This window comes from Dermacentor andersoni, chromosome 3 (assembly GCF_023375885.2).
Source record: "Dermacentor andersoni chromosome 3, qqDerAnde1_hic_scaffold, whole genome shotgun sequence".
Classification (NCBI taxonomy): domain Eukaryota; kingdom Metazoa; phylum Arthropoda; class Arachnida; order Ixodida; family Ixodidae; genus Dermacentor; species Dermacentor andersoni.
Window position 1 is genome coordinate 216,965,211 of NC_092816.1, and position 23,682 is coordinate 216,988,892.

Sequence of the window (23,682 nt, forward strand, 5' to 3'; positions counted from 1 at the left end):
TTCTTGTGCATTCTCTTTCTGTTACTTTTTTTTATAGAAACAAATTAACTAACATTCCAACTATTACAAGCTTCATTTGTTCACCATAAAGGTGGAAAAATTATCTATGGCACGCCCTGGGCAGCCAATCAGATAGCTCGCCCACATGACGTCAATTGGGTGATTTACGTCACATGGGTAGGGGTGGCTGAAAATTTCGCCGAGCAGTGTGCTGCGATCGGCAGCGATGTACATTTTTAAAACTTTATAATAAATTACACGCTTTATGCGGAGCCCTTAGATGCGTCAATTAATGATCAGAAGGGCCTACTCTAATGACTCAGTACGTTTGTAGAAAATAGTCAAAATTGTTTCAGGCTCCCTTGAATAATTCTGATCCTGAGGCTGCAGGGAAGCCGTTGTGTTAGGCGGCAAAAAAAAGCAGCTGTATGTTTGTCAGCCCCGACACATTATTGTGTGCACTACAGTTATCTAGAACAATCAACACTTTGCGCGATTTCACACAAAAGCGGCGGTCCAGTTCGCGCAGCCAGGCCTGAAATATCGCTGAGGTCTTCCACGCCTTTCGATTCGAGCGATAGTCTACAGGAAGTTCCTTTATATGCTTTTGAAGCATCTCGGCTTTTCTGCTTTGCCGATTATAAATAGCGGTAGCCACTACGTGCCAGTCATGTTGGCAGCCAGAAAAACTTATTTTGTCCTTGCTTCGCTTACCGCCAACGCAAGGGTCCCCCTTAAATGTGGTGGTTTTATCTGATAGGGCTTTGTAGAAGAGGGCCGTCTCATCTGCGTTAAAAATGACGCAGGCATGATAATCAGCTACGCATGCAGGTAATCCTGCCCTCCAATCTTCGACAACGCCTTCATTCACAGCCCCTTTCTCGCCGCACATGCTTCAAAAGACCAGGCCGTGTCTTTTCTTGAACCGGTCGATCCAGCCTTCCAATGCCTTGAAGTCTTCGATGGTGAGCTTCAGCGCGTACTTTTCGGCCTGCGCACAGATAAGGGGGCCACTCAAAGGCAGCTGTGCGTCGCACGAATCGGCAATCCATCTTGACAATGCTTCTTCAAGTTCACGGTGCGTTGCCATTCGCAGTCTCTTCCTGTTGTCAGTGAACTTGTCGCTGTCGTACGCCTGAAGAATCTCCACTTCAATTTTCACGTACGTGCTAAGCGTGCTTCTCTTCACGTTGAATTTATTCATTATGACATGCCGAGGCACCCCTGCCTTCACGGCTTTCAATATTTCTACTTTTGCTGCCAAATCCTTCGCCTCATACTTTGCCCACTTCAGTGGGGCACGAGAGCACATAGTGGAGGCTTGCATGGCGCAGCAACGAAGCGACGGGTACACCCACGATGTCAAGAAAAAACTAAGTATAAATGGAAAAAAGAAAAGCGCAAGCAAAATTTAACACACACAAAAAAAAAAGTTCCGCCGTCCTCGCACACGCACCTGACCCAAACCGATAAACATGATAAAAACGACAACGAAAAAAAAACTGCACAACTCCACAACCACACAACTGCACAAGCAACACAACGTCGAAAATGGCGGACAGCAATACAAAGAAAACATGTATGTATAGATTAGGGTTGCTAGCATAAACCGATAACTACCGTGCCGATAACCATAGCGATACAGAGTTAGTGCCAAGCGCCAAAAGCGACTGCAAAGCCAGAAGTACATCATTACCACCATGTTTTGTGAGACGTAGGTTTGTCTATTGCGTAGCAATAAAAGAAACATGGTGGCCTTGATGTAGTTCCTGCCTTTCGGCACTCCCAGCACATGCAAGCATGGCCTTTGAGATTGGCGTTGGCGGTGCAATTTGAATACCCCCTAGTGCCACCCGATCCTATATGCCTCCCGTGCCTCTGAGCTCCGCGAACTGTCCGAATTAACCGAAGTACGACCAAATATGTCCGAATGAACGGGAGTTTCGTGCCATAGGGTTATGTACATGTTGGACGGAACCAGATGGCACGTCCAAATCAACCGAATTTCCGAATTAACGGGGGATGAATTAACGAGGTTTTACTGTATCCTAATAAGGCACATTTCCACTAAGGGTGGGCGAATATATTAGCTGTGTTACAAGTGTCAGTGTATGCATAGAGTACAGTTCTAACGTATCAGTGTAAACGTGGCTACTATCTTTGCCGCTCACATTTTGTTGCGTGCCCACGAGTGCAGCTAAGTGGAATCGAAAGGCACCTTTTTTGTTATTGTTGTGGGCCACAACCATTATAAAGCCTATAAACAATAAAGCCAAGGCAAGTTTGGTTGTAGCTTTATTTTTTTTTCGTGGAAGTGCAGAAAGTGATGAAAGGAATGAAATGGGGCATCTGTTTAAGTATGTTTGGTGTGTGCAGACCACTTGGTATGTCTTGAAGAGTCGTTCGCGTAGCATTCGACGGCATTCAACAGATGGTAAGTGCGGCCATCATTAGCTAGACTTGGCACACGACATATCACTGCGGCAAGTTCGGGGTGCCATCATTACATGGCAAAGAAAAAGAATCAAATTTTGACGACAAAATTCAGGGTTGTGATCATTACACGAGTGCGATCATTATGCAAGTAAATACGGTAATCTATTCCATCCAGTAAAAAGCGCGCAGACGAACTTAGTAGGCAAGCTTGTCGCTTCTCAGCCTAGCTCATGCACATTATCTCAGGCCCAATCACCGATGAGCCCCAAATTTCTCACGACGTTTTGCTGCCCACAACAGTTTGCTACCCAACGACGTGCCTGTCCCTGCTGTTGGACCAAACAATGCTGCTTCACCAGGCATCTGCGACCAAGGTTACGGCTTCGTGCCGAGTCAACACGAATCTGTTCCCAGAGGCCAGCGAGTCGCTAAACTTTTGCCAACTTTGTCGTGTGAGTTGGGCTGCGTATTCCTCTGCCTCCTTGACCAAGTCAGAAAGTAACAAGGCCATCCAAAGACTAGTACACCAATTTGAAGGGACAGAAGAAGAGCTACTGGAAAAAGTCTGTGTAAAGTGCTACGGGCAAGATAAACCCGAAGCGCACACGAAGAGATACCGAGGCGAAGAAAACCCCGACCTAGACAGACCCATCACCAAGGAGGAAGTTTTCGCAGCAGTTACGGCATCGACCCGGAACACAGCAGCAGGCGCGGACAAGATTAGGAACGCACTAATCCGCAACCTAAGTGATGAGGCGGTCACACAGCTGACGAACTTCCTCAATACACATTGGGAAGCGGGGACACTGCCAGAGGAATGGAAACATGCGGAAGTAGTTATGATCCCCAAGCCAGGGAAGAAGCTACTAGTAGAAAACCTACGGCCGATATCACTCACTTCGTGCCTTGGCAAGTTGTACGAGCGAATCGTGACAAGGAGGCTACAACAATACATGGAAGATGAGGATCTGTATCCCCACAGTATGTTCGGCTTTCGCACCAAATTATCAACCCAAGACATCCTACTACAAATTAAAGAGGGGGTTCTAAGCAACATCCCCTACAACGGAGAAAACATAATAATGGCACTCGATGTCAAAGAAGCGTTCGACAACGTCAGCCACGCGGCCATCCTCAAGGGACTGGACGATCTGAACAGCGGAAGAAGAATCCACGGCTACGTGACAGCGTTCCTATCACACAGAACAGCCACGGTGGGGTTAGGAGACCTGCGGACAGACAAGTTCCACACGCCTGACAAAGGAACCCCGCAGGGATCCGTGATCTCACAGATCCTTTTCAACATTGCAATGATTGGGATAGCCCGGAAGCTGGAAGAGATCGACGGCATACATCACGCCATTTATGCCGACGATATCACCATCTGGACTAACCAAGGCTCGCTCAGTCAAAAAGAAGAACGACTACAAGCCGCAGCAACATGCGTGGAAGAATGTGTTAGAGAAAGAGGCCTCGCCTGCTCGAGGGAGAAATCGGAGCTCCTGAGAGTCAGAAGAGGAAAACGCTCGGAAGAACAAATCAGCGTCACCCTACAAGGACAAAAGATACCAGAAAAAGAAGCCGTCAGGATTCTGGGAATGTGGGTGCAGAGCAATCAACGCTGCACACACACCATAAATCTACTCAAGCAAGCGACGGCACAGGTGGCACGTATGATCACCCGCGTCTCGCAAAAATGAAGCGGCATGAAGGAGGAAGATACAGTCAAACTGGTTAAGAGCCTCATAATCAGCCAGATTACGTACGCCCTCCCATATTACAACACAAACAAAGGCAAACGGGATCAGGCCGACGCCATCATAAGGAAAGCATTCAAAACAGCGCTTCACCTGCCGGCCAACACCTCGACAGAGAAGCTCCTGGCCCTCGGACTCCACAACACGTTCGAGGAGCTCAAAGAAGCACAATTAGAGTCGCAGCTACTCAGACTCCAGCAGACTACCATGGGCAGAAAGCTCCTAAAAAAACTGGGGCACAAAGATATTGAAAGGCAAGAACAAAGAACGGCAAACCTACCCGATGAGTATCGCAGCACCATCAAGGTAGGGTCCCTACCAAAAAACATGGACCCGAATTTACACACAGCCAAGCGAAACGCTAGGGCAAAATATGTAGAAAAATACCTAGCAACAAAAGCGAACACTGTACACACGGACGCCGCGGTATATCCTCGAGAACGAAGGGAAACAGAACAAAGAGTTGTCGCGGCAGTAATAGACTTTCCCTATAGTCATAGGGAAATCGCTTGCGCGTCGGCACGGGATTGTACGGTAACCGAGGGAGAGAAAATGGCTGTTGCTCTAGCAACTGTGGAGGGCTACCGCACAAATAGATCCCTTATAATTCTAACAGACTCCAAGGAAGCATGCCGAAACTACATTAACGGCAGAATCGGTCAAAAAGCGCTCCAAATCTTCCTCCGCGCTGGCCAACAGAACAAACGCATTAGACACACCATCTTTTGGGCACCTGGGCACACCGAGATTGAAGGCAACCAAAGGGTTGATAGAATCGCTCGCGAGCATGCAAACCGAGCGGACCTAAACAGAGATCCTGAGGATTTCATGACAGTGATCCCAACGTACTCTGACATACTAAATTACCATAGAGGGACGAGAATCAGATATCCCCCGCCCCACAATAAACTCACTCAACAGCAGGCATTTTACTGGCGAAAGCAGCAGACAGGAACTTTCCCAAATTTACATATACTATGCAAAATGTTCCCAAGTCAATACAGGGACACATGCCCGTGGCGTGGTGCAATACCCACACTTCATCACATCACATGGGAGTGCAATACGAATAAGGAATTCCACAAAATAGAAAATCCGAGTGCAGAGCAGTGGGAAAGCGTGCTCTCCAGCGGCGACCCTAGCCTCCAACGGAAGCTGGTGGAACATGCCCGGCGAGCAGCCACGCTCAGTGGTGCCCTGGAATAGGGGCGCCAACCATGCAAGCCGGAGATCTTCATCAACCAATAGAAAATCAAGACATCCGGCCCGACCGCTGAATTACTCTTTCTAGAGTAATAAAGTTTACTTCCTCCTCCTCCTCCTCCCAGAGGCCAACCAGCTCTGGGCAGCCAAGAAACCATCTCGCCAGTGAAAGCGAAAGTGCGGAGGACCATCTGAATCACACAAACTTCCTTCTCGGCCACTATATTCATCGACATCGTGCGTGCAGGTTATATCTGAAAAATTTCACCAGACAACTTTCAGCATCCAGAACTTCAGTCACTGTCATACACTCGTTGAAGAGAGAAGGTGGTGGTGGAGCAGGTTCAATATTTGAATAATCGAGCAGGTGCCAAAAAAAAATTAAGCTGACAACTGTAAACGAATTTAGCCTTTGGCTTGTCTGGGCTTGGAGCCATGTTATGGCAATGAAACTTGGTCATCGTAACCGAAACTGTCGATTATACATGTTTTTAAATGTATATTCATTCGTTTTGAATACTGTGAGAGCTCTGAAATTCAAGTTGTAGCAAATATCGAATGGCATAATATTCAATGAAATATTCGAAAATATTGAATTTTGTACAAGCCTAAATTGCAGACATTGTGCACCATTGCTGGCATTTCCTTTTTTTCACATTGTACAACAAACTAGAGCTTCTGAGAAGTTGGTAACTCTCCATGCAAAAGAAAAGTGTACCCCGTCCTCTGTACCTGAGTCAATGAAGGCTTTGACTGGGTGCCCATTGACACGGCAGTTGATGTACAGCATGACAACTTGGCCGAAGCTCTCTGGGTGGTACTCCATCGCTGCCTCCATGTTGGAATCAATGTTCTGCTGCCTGCAAGAAGCAACACAAAACAAATTGACAAACATGCAGCACACCCAGAAAACACACAAGAAGCACTAAATTGCAGATCAATGCTTTTAAAGCAAACTTGTTACTGCAACTAGAACTGCCTCCAAAAAGGCAAACTTAAACAATGAGCATGCCAATGTGATAAGTGCATATTATAAATGTCTGCAACTATCCAAGTAATCAAGAGCCCTAGTGCGCATTCCAAAGCAGATGAGTGCAGCATTCCTTAACGAAGTACAGTCAACGTCCAATTTTTCGGGCTCCCTAGGGACTGCGAAATCTTCTGAAAAGTCAGGCGGTCCAAAGAAATGAATGCAGGCTTTTTGCTGCCTTCAAGGGCTCAAGATGCCACAGCCACGTCCAAAATGCAGTCGAACCTTGTTATAACGAAGTTGAAAGGGAAGCCGAAATTAGTTCATTTTATCCGTTACTCGTTATACCGACTATTGCCCTCTACTGCAGTATATGCCCAATGGTAGGCACAACTTCAAACACGCAAAGAAGACTATGCCTCTGCGGCCCACCGAACAGCTACGTGGCTGCGTATGTCATGAAAATTCCATAAAACAGCAGCGAAAGACTCTTCGGCATGTGAAACATGCCACTCTTTAGCACCTGACGTGACAAGTGTTAAGATAACGTCGTATGGTCTTTCACTTCCTACTTGGCTCACTCATATTGTCATGAAACTAGCAAAACAGCAACACGGTCGAAGGGAACAGCTATCACGCTGTGACACGAATGAAGTCCGCCGTGGTCGAGCAACACATTGCACACCACACAGTGTGCAGACTACGTATGCAGCTGGGGCGGCACTCTCAGGCAACCTCCATGACTTTCGAAATACAGTGGGAACCCGCGATCACGAAATACCGCAACAACGAAAGTCTTGCGACAAGGAAACATTTTTATATCCCCGGTGAACGCCCATAGGATTCAATGCATTTCGTACTTCTCGGCAATGAAATGTTGTGGTACTGCAATCCCGCATCAATGAAATTTGCCGGAACATACCTCCGCATATAGCGCAAGGCTGGCAGGCTCCAAAATGTGCTCAAATGTGATTGTCTTGCACTAAAATTGCATAAAATACCACCACATTACACTTGTGTGGATGACAACATTTTTGTTCACTAAAGCAACCAAGCACCGGAGGCGATCAGTGCGCTGGAAACACGTCATGGCCGCCATCTTGTTTGTTGATCACCCGTTTGAAGAGGCACCATGAGCGGCACGCACTTGCTACCGACATGTGACGATGGCGTTTGAATGCCTACTAGGCGAGATCATCGATCGTTGTTCAAAACGCATGTTCAGTTTGCGTTCCCACAGCTGACGACTCAGCGAGGGCTAGGCCAATCGTGTGAGGCGAAACTGAACACAAACTGGACGCACGTTTTGAACAACAATCCCCGATCGTGGCAGCGCACTGCGTAATGTGCGCACCAGTTAGAAAAATGCAGCAAAAACAAAGAAATCCACGTCCCACCTACATGGAATCGTTTATGGCACTTGAGATGACGGTTTCGGCATGTGGAGTGTCACGCATCGGGCCATAATTGAGCGATCGTCCAGGAATACACATCCCTTGCCTCAAGAACACTGGTTTTGGTGCCACCCGACAGACATCGTGTGCGGATTCGGTGCCGGATGTAGATTTGTGCGAAAGGGCCGTTATCTCAATCGTATGGCTTCACGTACACGAGATACGATCAACTTTTGCGATTGGCACCGGACGTGTCGACGCCTACGGGCAACAGCGTGCGCTGGAGAAATGCTGCTGCATGTGCTGTTGCACTGCGTCCAGTGCTGAGCTACGCAAAATTTCGCAAAGTGATCGCATCTCCGAAAGCAATTGACCAAGAATACTGCGCTACGGCAGTACTGCCAGTGCTGGTCGACGCATGCGGCAGACTTTGTACGGTCGGCAATGCGGTTCTATATCCTCGAGCAAAGCGATTTGGACAGTAAAGTTTTGTTCTGCGATGCACTACCCATCTGTGCCGTCTCTTTTCGCAACAACGAAATTCTAGCGAAAGCGAATTTTTTCGCGTTCCCCGCTGATTTTGTTATTGCAAGGTTCAACTGTACTTTCACTTTCCCAAGGTCTCGCGAACCCATCTAAGTATACAGCCAACAGAGCTTAGCACAGTGCCAAAAATGCAGACGTGTTCAGCCCTTGAAAGCGAAACTATATGATCCACCACTTTCTCGTGGCCCCGCATCTCCACTGTGTGAGCGCACCAGCTCGGCTTGGCCGGCTCGTGCCAGTTTCATGCAATCTCGGAGGCCATGTGCCATGCTGTGTCAGCACAGCACGGCACAGCACAGTGAAATAGAAATGGAGGCACTGGTCTTTAGCACACCGCCCGCAAGCATCATCATTTATATGTGGCGAGGCAGAGCTATGAGTGGCCTCCAAGACTGCAATCTCAGAGGGTATGCCCCACGCCTAGCTTCACCAGCTACGTGCTGCAGCAAGAGAGAGGTGCAACAAGATAGGAAAGAAGTACTGGTTGTGGGCGGCCATTATGCACATGGCTATACGCAATGGCGAGGAAAACTAGTGTCACTCAGCGGAGTATTCAACGCTAGAATTGTGAACTGCCACGCCGAATGAATGCGGAACTTGGCGAAAAGCTATAAGCTTGGTGCAAAACGGTTGGTATTGTTGGTTTCAGAGAGGAATTTAGTTTAGCTTCGTTAGAATGAGGTTTTAAATACATGGATCTCAGGGAGGTTTCAAAGGGAATGGCATTTACTTCGTTATATTCATTCTTTTGTTATATCCCGTCTTGTTACAGTAAGGTTCAAGTGTAGCTCTGAAGACCTGCCAGTGCACTTATTAGGCATCTCGATGCTCATACTGTGGTAGGTGATGGTGGGTGCATGCATGTATAATTTAAGGGACTCTGAAACGATTTTGACGATATTGCACAAACGTACTGAGTTGGTCCATCTGATCATTAATTGATACATCTAATTGATCCGCGTAAAGCGTGTAATTTATTATAAGGTTTTAAAAATGTACATCGCTGCCGATCACAGCACACTGCTCGGCGGAATTTTCAGCCACCCCTGCCCATATGACGTAAATCCCCCAATTTACGTCATGTGGGCGAGCTATCCGACTGGCTTTTATGGTGAACAAATGATGTTCGTAATACTTGGAGTGTTAGTTCATTTGTTTCTATCAAAAGAAAATAACGGAAAGAGAATGCACAAGAACAATTTATCGCTACACTTAAGCACTTCTGGCACACAGCAAGCGTCGTCTGCTCGTGTTACAACGTGCTCCATTTTGACGAGAGCTCCGCGGCCAGAGTCGGACTCTGTCTTTTTGTTGCATTGCGGACTGCAAATGTAGCGACTGGCAATATGTCAAGCTGCGACATCGTGTCCCTCTGCAAGGCAGCAGACGAGCGGAATGGCTGCAGTGCATCGGACTTCCGCTATCCAATTGGTGCCAGGATTTGCGCCTTTGCAGCTGTCACTTTACACCAGAAGATTAAAAATTAAATTAAATTATGGGGCTTTACGTGCCGAAAGCACTTTCTGATTATGAGGCACGCCGTAGTGAAGGCCTCCGGAAATTTCGACCAGCTGGGGATCTTTAACGTGCACGCAAATCTAAGTACCACCGGTGTTTTCACATTTCGCCTCTATCGAAATGCGGCCGCCGTGGCCGGGATTCAATCCCGCAACCTTGTGCTCAGTAGCCCAACACCATAGCCACTGAGAAACCATGGCAGGTACACCGGAAGATTACTAATCCAATAGCGTTTCGCAAGTCCGGTATCAGGGTAAACACAAGCACAAGGGAACAGGACCTGGCCGTTTGACCGTGTCATTTCACGGGATGAGCAGAAGAGCAAATGTGAATGGTCTGCATGGTGCAGCCACCTGGTTGCTCAGAGCTCAACCACACATAGCAGCAGTAACGAAATGTATTCTTTGCTGCTGGTGTAAATTTTTCGCAGGAGTGTAATTGCTAACACATTGTTTTTGTAAATGTTCAAAATGTTTTACATTTGGTTAGAGCAATGTTAGCACTTTGTTTGGCCGGTAAAGCTCTGCGCCAACAGATGGCTGAACCGTGCAGACCGATCAGGTCACTCACATACGTCTACACTAAGGTTCCTTCATCAGCTTGAGTTTATGAGTCTGAGCTGGTCGTTGAAACACCCAGCTTGCCTGTGGTTACCAGAATACCAGACACATTTGGCGCTGTGACAGAACGCTCGCAACGCATGCTGCTTTGATAGCTCTCGCTTGGGGTCGACTGCCAAGCAGCTGGCAGAGAGTCTAGAGAGGCTTCGTGCGCGTGCTCCAGAGAACAGGAAATCGGCGACATGATGTGTGATCATGATGCAGAGCCAGTGAAGGCGGAGCTTAGCCTTGACCACTCGGCAAATGAGTTGAGGAGAAAATGCATGACTATGGAGGAAGGTAACTTTTAATTGTTCGTAGCTCTCTTAATATGAGACGTTTCACACAAATTGTGCTGCGAATGATTAACTTTAGCTGTACCCTACACGTCTACAAAATTTGTCCAAACCGTTTCAGGGTCCCTTTAAGGAACACATACTATCTTCTGCATCAGTGGCCCCTTTCCGCTCTTGACATGCTTCGCCGCAATACACTGCACAATCTTGACCGCGTAACAGCGCTGTATTGCGGAGAAGCTGACTTTTTGGGAACCGGCATCATTTGTGCCGTGCTTTCCGTGCTTTGAAGCCATCGGCGAGGATGATGATGGAGGAATCGGCACCATTACTGACAGCGGCGAATCCGTTCAATAAAAAACACAGCACGGAACAGCAGCAAGTTTGGTTGAAGCGGCTAGGCCTAATGTTCAATTATTTCTTTCTTCTATGATGGGCACGATTGCAAATAGGCGGGGTTAGCACAGGTTAGCACAGTGGGTTGCAGAAACATAATTGCCTGAGGTGTGGTCTTTAGATCGACCTTTTACATAAGTAGCATGCCCTCGGCAGCTTTGGGACGTATGCCCAAAATGCTGACAGTTGAAGCATCGGCACGGATTGGGAATGGGCGGCTGTACGCGAAGGTTACACTATCCAGTCTTTATTGAATCGGGCAGTTCACTTGTTCCAAACATTATTATTACATGCTTTGTTGGAATTTCCTTGTCATTGCGCCTTACCTTAATTCGTTGCACCTTTACCATGTTTTGGTCTCGCCATCAATCCAACAGCTCGCTTTCACCGAGTTCAAGGATGTCGTCATCAGAAATGGCACCCCGCACAGTGTTCATTGACTGGTGGGGGCCCACAGAGACAGGAATTTCACCAAACGCAACAAGTTTTGTTAGTTTGCTGTATTGAAGCTTGTCAAGCACTTCGAGAAGAAGGTCGCTGCTTTCCATCTTAGTTAACTTTGTAACCAGAGCCGATTGCTTCTGTCAGACATTTTGCAACAACAAATGGGGATATTGTATGAGCTGTCTTGGTTTCATGTTGGCTATGTATTACATGGTACTTGGGAAATATTTCTTTTGGTTTCATCAGAAAGTTGGATGTTTATTCGGTGCACCCCATCGTCAGGGTGCGATCAGGGAGTGAGGGGAAACTAGAAGCCATATGCAGCATTACTGTATTCGGCAGGAATGCCCGCCGCCCACCTCGAAGCCCAACCTGGGGACGTCACAGGAATAGAAAAATTATATTCTGCGTACGCCAGCGGGACGTTCCCACTATAACCTAATATATATATACCCAAAACTGGATATATTACACAAGGTTAACCCTTGCCACCCAGAAAATAGAAAGTTAAAATAAATGAAAAGAAGACTGGAAAGATGGAAGAGTCTGAGAGAAAGACGAAGATTGGAGAGGAGGACAGGAAAAGATGACTGCCGATTTCCTCCAGTTGAGTCAGTCTGGAGGTGCCGTTTATGTGAAACAGAGGCTGAAGAGGTGTGTTGCCTCCGCCGGAGGGCCTTAAGGTCCATACACCCAGCATCGACTCAACCCCCAGGATCCCCCTTTCCCCAGACATGGCTAAGCCATGCAAGGCTACACGCGGGTGGGTCCAACCCTCGTGTGCTCGGGTACATGGTGTCGCAACACACCAAACACCTGCTGACGCAAACGCCCCTGCGGCTACAGCCTCAGTTGAAGTCGGGAGTGGGGCAGCATCAGTGCTTGCGGGATCAACCTTGGCAGCGTCTTCGTTTGGCCGCTACTTCTGCTGCGATCTCCACGTCCGTCAATCGAAGCATATTGAAACACTGTCAATAACAAAGTCTTAAGTGGCGTCTGCCAGGGCACCTATGAGTGATCCGAGTGAGCCTGCACCGTTGCACGTCTTTGTGGATGCAAACTGTGCAAACCGCCAGTCCTTGCGAGGCGCGGCAGGCGCAGAGCGCGGCACCGAGGACGAGTCAGTGCGGAAAATACAATGTGTCATAGACATTGTCAAACTAGCCAAGCCACCGCGTGCGTACACTGCTACGTTCAAATGGCGCCCTCGATGCAATCGATGTGCGCAACTACAGTGCACAACAGTTGGGAACGCCCATCGCGCCACCGCTATCTTCGAGGGGGTTGGAGGAAAGGTCGCCGCTTACCAACAGAGCACACGTGGTCTGGGGTGGCGGAGTTCGATATATCAATTTTACGACCGACCCCATTCTAAATAAAGAATTAAAAATGCATGCAATTTTCCAGGTAACATAGAATGTGTACGATATACGCAATAATTCGATATACAGTCAACGACTGAATTTTCGGACATGCCTGATATTTCGGACGTCTTCGCGGCACCGCCACGAGCCCCATAGAATCAATGTATAAGGACATCTGAAGTTTCGGACGCTCGAACCACCCCGCCGTCCAATTTTCCGGACTTTTTGACGGACGGAAGGAATTTTTGGCTCCTCGCGCAGCGCCCTTGAGAAGGAAATCCACTTGCAGCCGAAGCATATCACCGCTTTGAAGCACAACTAGCCGAATCTAGTCGTCACACACAGATTTGGTCTGGCCACGCTGGCTATGTTCATCGCCGCACTTCTGCCTCCGGCGGAGTTTCCGGAGCGGCGCCATTTTGTTTGTTTGTTTGCTCAGGCCACGTTTTGGCTAGCGTGGTGTGTGGTTGTCTGTTGTGTCAAGTGTGCTCTGCGACGCTAGGCCTAGGTGCTTCGACGCTCGTCAGCGAACTCCACTGTTCGCAACTTGAGGATTTCGCTTGCCTTCGATGGCGCCCACTCCGCCTTCGTCGTCCTCGCCGATGGCATCGAAGCGCGGAAAGCAGTACCGTCGGACGACGTGATCAACGACCTCCGCTCTGCTGGGGTTTCCATACCCACGGAAATAACTTTTGAACAGTTTGTTGACGCTGACAACGAGCTCGACTTCCGCACAGAACTGACTGACGAGGAAATAGTCCGTCGGGTTGTGGGGGATTCAGAAGACTCCGACGTTGAAAATGAGGAGCCAATGCCTGCGCCACCTACAGGCGCCGAGTTGACGCGAGCACTGTTGACTCTCATCGGTGTACAGTGCTGACATGACCCTTGCTCAGATCGAGGCGAATATGATCGCATGCAACCGGAACGCCGTCAAAACAACAATCGGCAAGTTCTTCAAGCCACTGCAGCAATAACACCGGCTGCCCGACGATGCACATGTACATAATAAACCGGCAGTCGGCTGCATACAGAGTTTTTGAACGCCTCTTTTTATAGCCCCTTCACTGATGCTGTGGCAGGGTTTCGGAAGCCTGTTACTTCGCTCTTTACCTCTAGATCTGAGAAAAAAATAAAAAGGGTGCGTTTTTTTGCATGCATTCATTTTTTCGGACTGCCTGAATTTTCGGACGTTTTTACGTTCCCTAGAGGGTCCGAAAAATCGGTCGTTGACTGTATCCATGTTAGACATATTGAGGTCTGACTGTAACAGTCTTTATTCAGTTTTTCTGTCATGTTGACAATGCCTCAGTACTACGCACTATTATAAAAACTGGGCATTCTTAGATTTCCGTGTATCCTTCACGGCAGCCAAAACAGTAGGCTAGCAGACAATAAGGCACAGAAAGCGGATGGTACGGTGCATAGGTTCAGAAAATGTGAGATGGCATGTAATAAAAAGAATATGGGATAGAATTCTTTTTTTACCTATTGCAGAGGCGACGATGCATCAGGTTTTGCGAGTGCATGCTCCACCCATATAAGTGTCGCCTAGCAACGGAGGCGTGTCTCTTCCTTCTTTCGCCCTTCTTTCTGTGAACGTATTAGCTATGTGTGCAGAGAAATTAACCTCCGTACTCGCATGGATGCCACAAGGTTGCACTTTGCACTTTCCAGATGTCGTTTACGTGCACCTGCGCTTTGCAATAGTTCAGGTGTCTGCCTCAAGTGAGACAGTTGCAGTGTACGCGGCAAGGAATGTGAATAACAAACAAACAAAAAGAAACATTGCACTTTGGAGGCGACATGGAGCTTCCTCTTTGTCAGTAGTTTTCTCAGCGTCTGTGTCGCATGCATCACTCTTATAATACAGTGCTTCAGTGGTGCATGGTGGCAGAGTCTACGAATAAATGGCCACAGCGCGGGCCAAGAGCCAGCGGCAATGCTTTAATAGATAGCTCAAATGGTGGCAAACTCATGAACTGATAGGTTTATGGGCGGAATGGCTAATTTCGGGGCTTTCACTATGACAACCGTATGGAATGGCGAACAATTTACCGAGGTCCCCTGAAGTTCATTATATTGAGATTTCACTGTAACATGCATTAATCAATGCAGGGCTGTGCAGTACAATAAATTTGCTGACCATTCACCCACCTCTAGCTCATCAAAACTGACATCACAAGCCAAACTCTCCAACAGATGTTAGAGAGATTGGCTTGTCATGGCAACAGCCACGACAAGACTGCTTCCTATGCTTCTTCATTTTTCATCCAGACACCAACAGACTGGAATAACCTTCCCACCAACTCTGTGCTTCAATTAAACCCAACCTTTTCAAATGCACCATTGAAAAACTAATGTGTGAAAATAGTCTACCCCTCAAGCAAAACAACTTCTCAGGGGCCTTTGCAGTACTAAAAATAATTAAATACTGCACTAAGATTCTCTTGTTTTCCAGTAAACTCAGTTGTAAGTCTGCACTCATGTGTTCCCTTTCTTACCTGGTGTCCACCTTGTACCAATGTATCTTGTAAGTGTTTGCCAACCTTGATACTCACTACGTGTCATCTTATGTGGGGTACAATTTCTACAATTTTAAAGACATGTGCTAGCGCCCCTTTAGGACATAAAATGGCACACATTAAGTCACGAAGGATGTTTGGCGCCCACCTGATCTCTTCGGCAATGAGTCGCTGAGTCTCAGGGTCAAAGGGGTCGGCGTTCATCATGCGGATGCGCTGCCTGTCCCTGTCAGACTTCTCCTTCTGCTGCTCCCGAAGCACCCGCGTGAACAGGTCTGCATGGCAGCCATCAAGAAAACAACAGCACTGAGGAGACTCACTCACACCACACAAGGTCTTCATCCCAAGTAGGAATGCAATGTAGGGCGACAGGTCTACTGAGCTAAGTGAAATTTCAGTACAGTAATTAGGTGGGTACAGGATGCACAACATTCTGCATTACTTAACCACTGTACTTCCAAAATAAACTTCAGTTGCAAATCAGCACTCATTTTGTCTCCTTCCACTGTACCTTGTCGCTTGCGCTATTTACTTTCATATAAGTGAAGTTCGACTCTCAAAGAAACCTGAACCGACAGCGCACAGCACGTGCACTTGCAAAGGCAACCAACGAGGAAGCAACTGTGCTCACCCTGGCGTTGTGGCCACACGGTGCTCTCTCGAGCAATCGTAGCGCACTCTGTTGGTTTACACAACACACACATTTTCCTGGGAAAATGCACACAAAAAATTACATGCACGTTAGATTTGAGCCTGAAGCTAAAGCTGCACCAGTGACCAGCTACCATAACAACTGGTGGGGGGCGTGCAAACAGCGATTCTTGAGATCGAATCGAATAGTGCCAGAAGCAAATCAAATGAAATATGGAATAGTTTTCAAATAATTAATAACTTAATACAATTACGATAAGCCAGTGTTCCAATCCCAGTATTCTTAAAAGTTAGCAAGTTTCTGTCATTACATAGTACGCTATGAAGCACTGTTTATTTAAAAGCACATGGAGCATTAGGAGAAAACATGTTTCTTCGCATACACAGGGCTATTCAGAGAGTGCAAATGATCGCTGTAGAGAGACCCGCCATAGTTGCTTTGGTGTTGTGCTGCTAAGCATGAGGTCACAGGATCCAATCCCGGCCACCGTGGCCGCATTTTGATGGGGGCGAAATGCGAAAACATCTGTGCACTGCGCGTACACATTAGAGAATCCAAGATGGTCAAAACTAATCCGGAGTACCCCACTAAGGTGTGCCTCATAATCGTATCTTGGTTTTGGCACATAAAATTAGACAATTTGATCTTTTTTATTGCTGTACAGCCTGAAAAGCATGGCTACCCAAGCAACATAGCCTACTCTACTACACAAGTTTTCATGTTTTATGCCTAAACTATGCCTGCAAGAGTGAAAACTTACCACGCTTTTCCTCAAGTTTTATGCTTATTTGGGCACAATTGATGCTTCTAAATATTCGAATAGTACTAAAAAATATCTGCATTTACAAGTAGTCACTATTCGATTCAAAGACCGAATCAAACAGGACAATATTTGATTCATTATTTGGAAGTTTCGAATATTCGCACGCCCCTAGTCATTGGCATTAGTAACTTCTATAAGCCAATCCAAGCCACACATCATGGCACATGTAGCAGCAGTAGCTTTGTGTGCTCTTAGTAATTTCGTCAGGTTACCACAGTCTGCAAGGTGCAACAGTATCTAAAATGCCATAGAGGGCAGCAAAGATGAGATGCTTGGGGCTGTTGACAGTGATAAGGAGGTCTATGACGGGGACAACTAGTGATGCACGGTCCACTGTAGATAGAATGCATGAAATTTTGCTTGTCCAAGTGATAACAAATAGCCATTATTATAACTCATATGAAAATTTTAGTGATCTGTCATCTCTATAATGGTTTCACTAAAGTTTAAAACAGGAGCTTCCAATCACCTTTTGTAAACTCGCATGTAATATAACCTTGTTCCATCTACTTTTTAAGCCCACCCTCTCTGTAAAGCCTGACCGGCCTTGATAGAAATGAAATGAAATTAAAAACTAGAAAGTTAAGAATCCCAAGGGTACTGCTGCAATGAAATCTGGATAACATTTCTTCTTGGTCGCCCTATTGGCTAATCAAGGTTAACGTAACGAAGTGCAAAAGCATGTGTACCTCGCGTCATTCAAGTGATCCTAACCTAGTAGTATATGTTCTCAATACTGTGCCACTGATAGGCATCACTTCATATAAATACCTTGGTTTTCAAATAACAGAAGACATCTCAAGGAATTTACAAGTGGAATTTATATCTAACAACGCTAATTGCATGCTGGGGTTCTTACAACGTAATTTTGCATCTGCCACTGTCCTGGAAAAGTTATCTTTATACAAAGCACTAATGCAACCTAAGCTCAAATGTTCCACATGGGACCCTAGACGTGCTTCCCTGACGCACATTCTTTGAGTCAATTCAGAACTGCACCGCCCATTCCATTTTGTCCAATCATTCTTGTCAGTCTTTTTAATAAAATTTATTACAGTAATCCCGACCTTAAAGGGCCCCTCACCAGGTCTGGCCATTTTGAGCTGACAAGCGCACAGCATACATTGCGCGATAACAATCGTGCTTCGGTACGCGCCGGTAAACATCGGTACGCGCCACGGAAAGATCTGAAACTTCAATCCGAACGCCGTTTCCCTCTTCACTCACGGCTGCCGCACTCCAAGCCGGACGGTGACATAATAGTGCCCCTGCGCCTACGTAATCGTGTCTGCAGTATGACGTCGCTCGTGGTGACACGTGACTTTGAGAATTATTCAAGACAACATCTGTTATCTGTGTGATCTGTTGCTTGAATTGACAAACTGAAGTTTAGAGAAATAATAAAACACAAACGGAATGCCTGCGTGTTTTTTGTTTTACTTCGCACCGAAGCAAGAGAGATGTACTTCCGCTTCGTCTGCTTGTTCCCACGGTTCTGCGGTTACGTGCGCAAGTACTGAAACTGTGCCATTTTCTATCGTGTTTCAGCGGGTGATCATAATCTACGATCCGCTTGTTCTGCCTCAGCATTCGTGTAGCACTGAATTATACCACTAATCATGTTTCCTTGTGCACAGCGCGCAAAATCGTGCACTGCGCAAACAAGACAACAGCTCGCGTGCGACGCCGAAAAAAAAAAAGAAAAAAAAAAGCAAGGATAAAAAAAAAGAAATGAAGGTGCATGCATCATGCGATCCTCGAGGTCCGGTATGGGAGAACCCAGGGAAGAAATTTCGCTTGTGTAGGCTAGACGGGGCGAGTGGAGAGAGCGTCTTGCTTGGCAGTGGTGCCCACCTGCTGAAATCATGGGTTCGTGACACTGAAATATTTTTATCTCGGCTATTAATGAGCAGATTTGAAAAATTTTTTGGCAGAACACTCCCTAGAGGACATGTAACAAGTGGTTATACGTTCCACAGTATAATCAAAATTTGCTATTGGGCCTGGTGAGGGGCCCTTTATGGACCAACTCCTGCTCTGTCCGTCTTATATTTCATCTGGCATTGACCATCAGTCTAAGGTTAGAGTGCTAATTTGCCGCTCAAGTGCTTACCTCAACTCCTTCATACTGTGTACCAGTACAGAATGGAACCCCCTCCCTGCCTCCATCGCTGCTGCTATCACTGACGGTACCAACCTTAAGAACATGTGCCACAACCATATCATGTCCTCCCACTCCTCTCTGTAATGCCCTGTGGCCCATGACAGCATTAACAATAAATAAATAAATATTGCATGTATAATTTCTTTCAGTGTAAAAATCGAAGTGTATATTATAATCAAATGCATTGCAGTTATCATATTTATCCTTGAAAATCAAGTGTGCATTTAATTTAAGTAAATACGTTTACTGCCTTAAACTCGATTGCAATCAAAAGAATGGACAAGAAAAGAATACAGCATCAACGAGGACTGGAAGGCGCCACCCGAATTATAATGAAACACTCCACTTTTGGGACAGCTCTCATTCCTACACGGTGACGTGGTTTCAGTTTACCTATACGTTACACGCCCCCCACCCCCCTCACCACAGTTTCTTGCATACCTTAATCACAAATCTAATTCACACCTTTCTTCCGAAAAAAAAATAGATCCGAAAATTGACTGCGCATTAATCGCATATAAACCAAAACCACATTGGCTGTGTTCGCAACATCCTGTCACCACAGCCATCAGACGCAGCATCGTCACCATCACAAGATGGTGGCAGAGCGTGTTTTCTTAAAGGTAGCTGTGGGTTCATTTTGTGTTTGACTACAACCACTTTCTGAGATACTATCACTTCCATGTCACTTCGCACAACTATGCACCAGATGCACCCATGTATACAGCCACCAGCGTTTCTGGCGCTGTGCCAAGCTCGCGATCTACTCAGAGTGCCAGGAACACTCTCTCAGCTGCATACTTCGGCAAGTACAATGGAGAGTCATGTAAAGTCTAATGAAGATGAGATTTTACGTAATGAATGAGAGTAGCATCTGTAAAACTGATTGCTTGACAGTACTGCCTTGTGTTCTTGGCATCTGCGGCCAATGAAATGCAAATGGCGATGGCAATGCTTTCAATTATAAAAGCTCTTTTAAAGGAAGTTTCCCTTCCGTGAAAGGTAAATTCTGTATGTCTTGTTTTTTCTGATCATGATCGTGGAGACATGCTATATTTTTTTTTTCATAAATCGGATGCATGTTACATTCATGTTGAGTTTTATTTTCTTACTTTAAGCCCGCAAAAATTGGGTTCATGCTAGATTTGGGGATGTGTTAGTATCTTGCACATATGCTTCGAGGTACAGGGAAATCTAACGGCACTGTCCCTGTGAACTTAATGGTGCTGAGGAACTGGGGTACACTGGGATATGACAAAGGTTACTTGTCTTGAATGCAGGCTGGTCTAGAACAAGTTCGCAGCAGTGCACATAAAACTTACTGGGAATAAAAACTTTGTAACTTCTCCCGTAATACATCTAGCATTTATGTTTGCTCAGACTTACAGTAGGAGGTAAATGAGGACAATGTACATATACAGTTGAAACCAATACATCACCAATCGCAGGCTTTCCTCTTTAACTTGATGACACCCACTGGTGATACTGTACATGTTCAACTATGCCCTCAAATGAGCATTATGTCTATAACAAATTCTTGTGTAATAATGTAGCATAAACAGCATTTTGCTCCCTATTGTATTGAAGACTAAGCCAGTGATGCTGATAGAACATTTCGTGCATGTAGCAAGGTCCCTGAATACTTAGGCCTTCGTCCCATCACCGCCCTCCTCTAGAGGGCGGTGATGGGACGAAGCGCTGTGTCGTCGCTTTATTCCTTCTGTTGTCCCTGTCTTATGTGCGCTGTTACAACCCATACCATGAATACCATGAATCCCAACCAACTGGCCCAACTTGCCGTTCTGATGCTCCTCTAGAGTTTGCCCTCTCAATCCCCTTTCTACCTCACGAATCAGTTGGCCAATAAAAGGGTTCAAAAGGCTGAAGGGTCCAATTTCAAACCTTCACAGCACTTGCCAATCATTTGATGATCACAAGTGAAAAGAGCACTGCAGAAGGAAACAAGCAGGATAGAAGGAGAAGGAAGTACCCAGGGACCTTTCATGCAACAGCACCGCTCATCTGCTATATAATAAAGTGGCCATGTCTACAGTGGTGTGCACAGACTTTTGAACAGCAGTTACTGTGTCACAAATTGGTACACAGCTGACAATTCATTTACTTCATCAGAAGGAGCATGCATTAGCTTTTAAAATGTAATTCCCATTTGGAAATTCGTTAAGTCATTGCCATTTCAAAACTTCACTACCATGGGCTAAAACTTTACTAATTTGAGATAAGCCAATTAATATGGCAACAAAAGCTACTCCCATTGCCTGCTGCCATTGCATTTGTTGACTATAATACGCACAAGCAAAATAAAGTGAAAGACAAAGGCCGTTGGTTGGCACACAAATGCTGACTCACAACCAAAGCTTATGAAATGCACACAAGCAAATACATGCACACACATTAAACCAGTGGTAAAGATAACAACAAAAATATTTATTAAAAAATTTAATCACTCTTTTATCCAGTGCTACTGATGGCTGACTGATCGTTTCTTAAATAAAGTGAAAATGTGCAAGTTAACCTCCTGAACTGCACGGTAGGTTACGAGGGCTTGAGACCAATTCTGAGCAATCGTTAACATGCCAGGCTCACAAGTGTTCATTCCACCCCGACCAAAACTGGGAACAACTGGCCACGATGACCTCGTGTTCAGCAGCAAAAAGCAGCGGGTGACCAGCATGTTCTTTTATATGTTCAATTATTATTTACAATGACCACACAAAGTGAGAAATAACTGAGGCACTTCACACAAACACAGCTCAGTCAGCCAGTGGTGCACATCAGAGATGTCATTCTGAAATTCACGTGCAGCTGCGACTTGGCACCTGTGTTGCCGCTTTGCTGTCCCAGTGCGTGCTCCCATTTTTAGACATCAACAAGTGAAGCCGCACCACGCTGCCCGACTTTTCGTCCTCCCGACCTCCCCGTGCCTGGTGCAAAGCGTTCAATCTCACCGAGGTCACCCGACAGCAGGGCATCGGCGAGCTGTGGGTTGTTGTGCTTCAGCAGGGCAAGCTGGTCGGGGCTTTTGAGGATCATATCTCGGATGAAGGCCGGCTCCTCTTCCTCTGCCCCACGCGGGCCCAGGCTCATATCCGTCCCTGGTTGGGAGGGGGAGCAGGGTCACTCGGCTTGCGACAGACAAAATCAGTGCAGCCCCTTTGCTGGCGACAACTATGAGGGGTGCTCGTAAAGTTCACAATATCTGCACCACAAATTTGGAACGGCTGTACACGACAGCTCCCAGAATGGCTGCACGCCTCTCAAACTTTAACGGAACATTAAATGCAGAAAGCAGATCACCGATCGTTCAACCAACTTTCCCGACAGACGCTGCAATTTTTGTTTTGATGCTTTAGCGGTGTTCCACACAAATATAGAGAGCATAATTTCTATATTCAACTAAAGCTAGAGAGACATGCGTTCATTTCAATCCCTATCATGCGAGACTCTTCCAATTCCAAATTTATGGTACTGATAATACAAACTTTATGAACGCCCTTTCAAAGCACTCCTGTTGCATTTTCTGCAAGCCATACTGCAAGAAAAACAACAAGCAGGCTATGGTAGACACTTGTCTCACTGCCCCTCAATACTTTTGTGTCACTGTGTCAATTCCTTTTGAAGCAGCCACCGTCCAGCTTGCTCAAGCTGTGCCTGCCAGTTCCTAGCCTACACTCACTCTGCTAAGAGAAAAAACAGATTGACCAGAGCACTGTGGTTCTGCAAGCCATCAGCAACAAAATGTTGATTTTATTTCACAAACCAGACAGTAAGAAAAAAAAACAGAAAGAACACCATTCTATGGAAGGCACTTTTTCTCTTGTGGCTACATTCTTTTTATTCTCGTTTGTTCAGTCATGTGCTCACAGTTACTGTTGGCCAATACAGCAATGTATTTCAGAACCAAAACAAGTGGAATCTCTCATCACAAGTTTGCTTTCATTCTGTTGAGGTTTTAGCACAGCTATGCGTGGCCGGCTTGCTTCTTGTTAATATTTATGCCTTGGTCCAACACCAAAACTGTTTCATAGAGCAACACTTTTATGGAAAAGGTTAATCAGAAGAGAGTACTTTTCACAAAATTTTTCTGCGTTGCGCAGCAGGTATGAAATTTCAATGAATTCTGGCTATTTGATGTGCATTTTTCTAGTATGCCTAAAAAAATATTTGACAGGCAGTTCAAACCTCTTCACATGCTGCTTGAGGTGTACCAGAAGCCTTCCTGCTGTCATTATTATCTCTAGCACTACCATTATTTGTCTGTTCTTTAATTTAGAAATGTATGGATTTGCATTCTTTTAGGCTTGATGCCTGCCATGTTTCCAATAACAACAACTTCACTATGTTGACTTCTCAAATATGGTTTGAAAACAGTGTCTGGGGCTCTGCCCAGCCATTCCACCAGAACATTAGTCAAAAGCAGTGGTAACGACTGTTGCTGATGTACATGGCAGTTCGCAAGAGAAATGCATGGCATATGGTGTAATCAGCTTGTTTTGTTGCCTATTTAATATGTTTACAGTTCAACTGAATTTCTTTTTTATGGTGCATACATTTACTTGGCACGTCTTTTTTCCTGC

At 46.1% G+C, this 23,682-nt stretch overlaps 1 protein-coding gene across 3 annotated transcripts in view; it reads right to left on the reverse strand.

Annotated features, from left to right (window-relative positions):
- Positions 1-23,682, reverse strand: part of rngo (DNA damage inducible 1 homolog rngo) — a 132,905-nt gene that overhangs the window by 103,759 nt on the left and 5,464 nt on the right. For all 3 annotated transcript variants that reach the window (XM_072287416.1, XM_072287415.1, XM_050172625.3), the window contains 3 exons: positions 22,054-22,200; positions 15,597-15,723; positions 6,129-6,256 (listed from right to left, as the gene is read on the reverse strand). In XM_072287416.1, the coding sequence (XP_072143517.1) occupies positions 6,129-6,256; positions 15,597-15,723; positions 22,054-22,200 (402 nt within the window). The remainder of the gene's footprint in view (positions 1-6,128; positions 6,257-15,596; positions 15,724-22,053; positions 22,201-23,682) is intronic.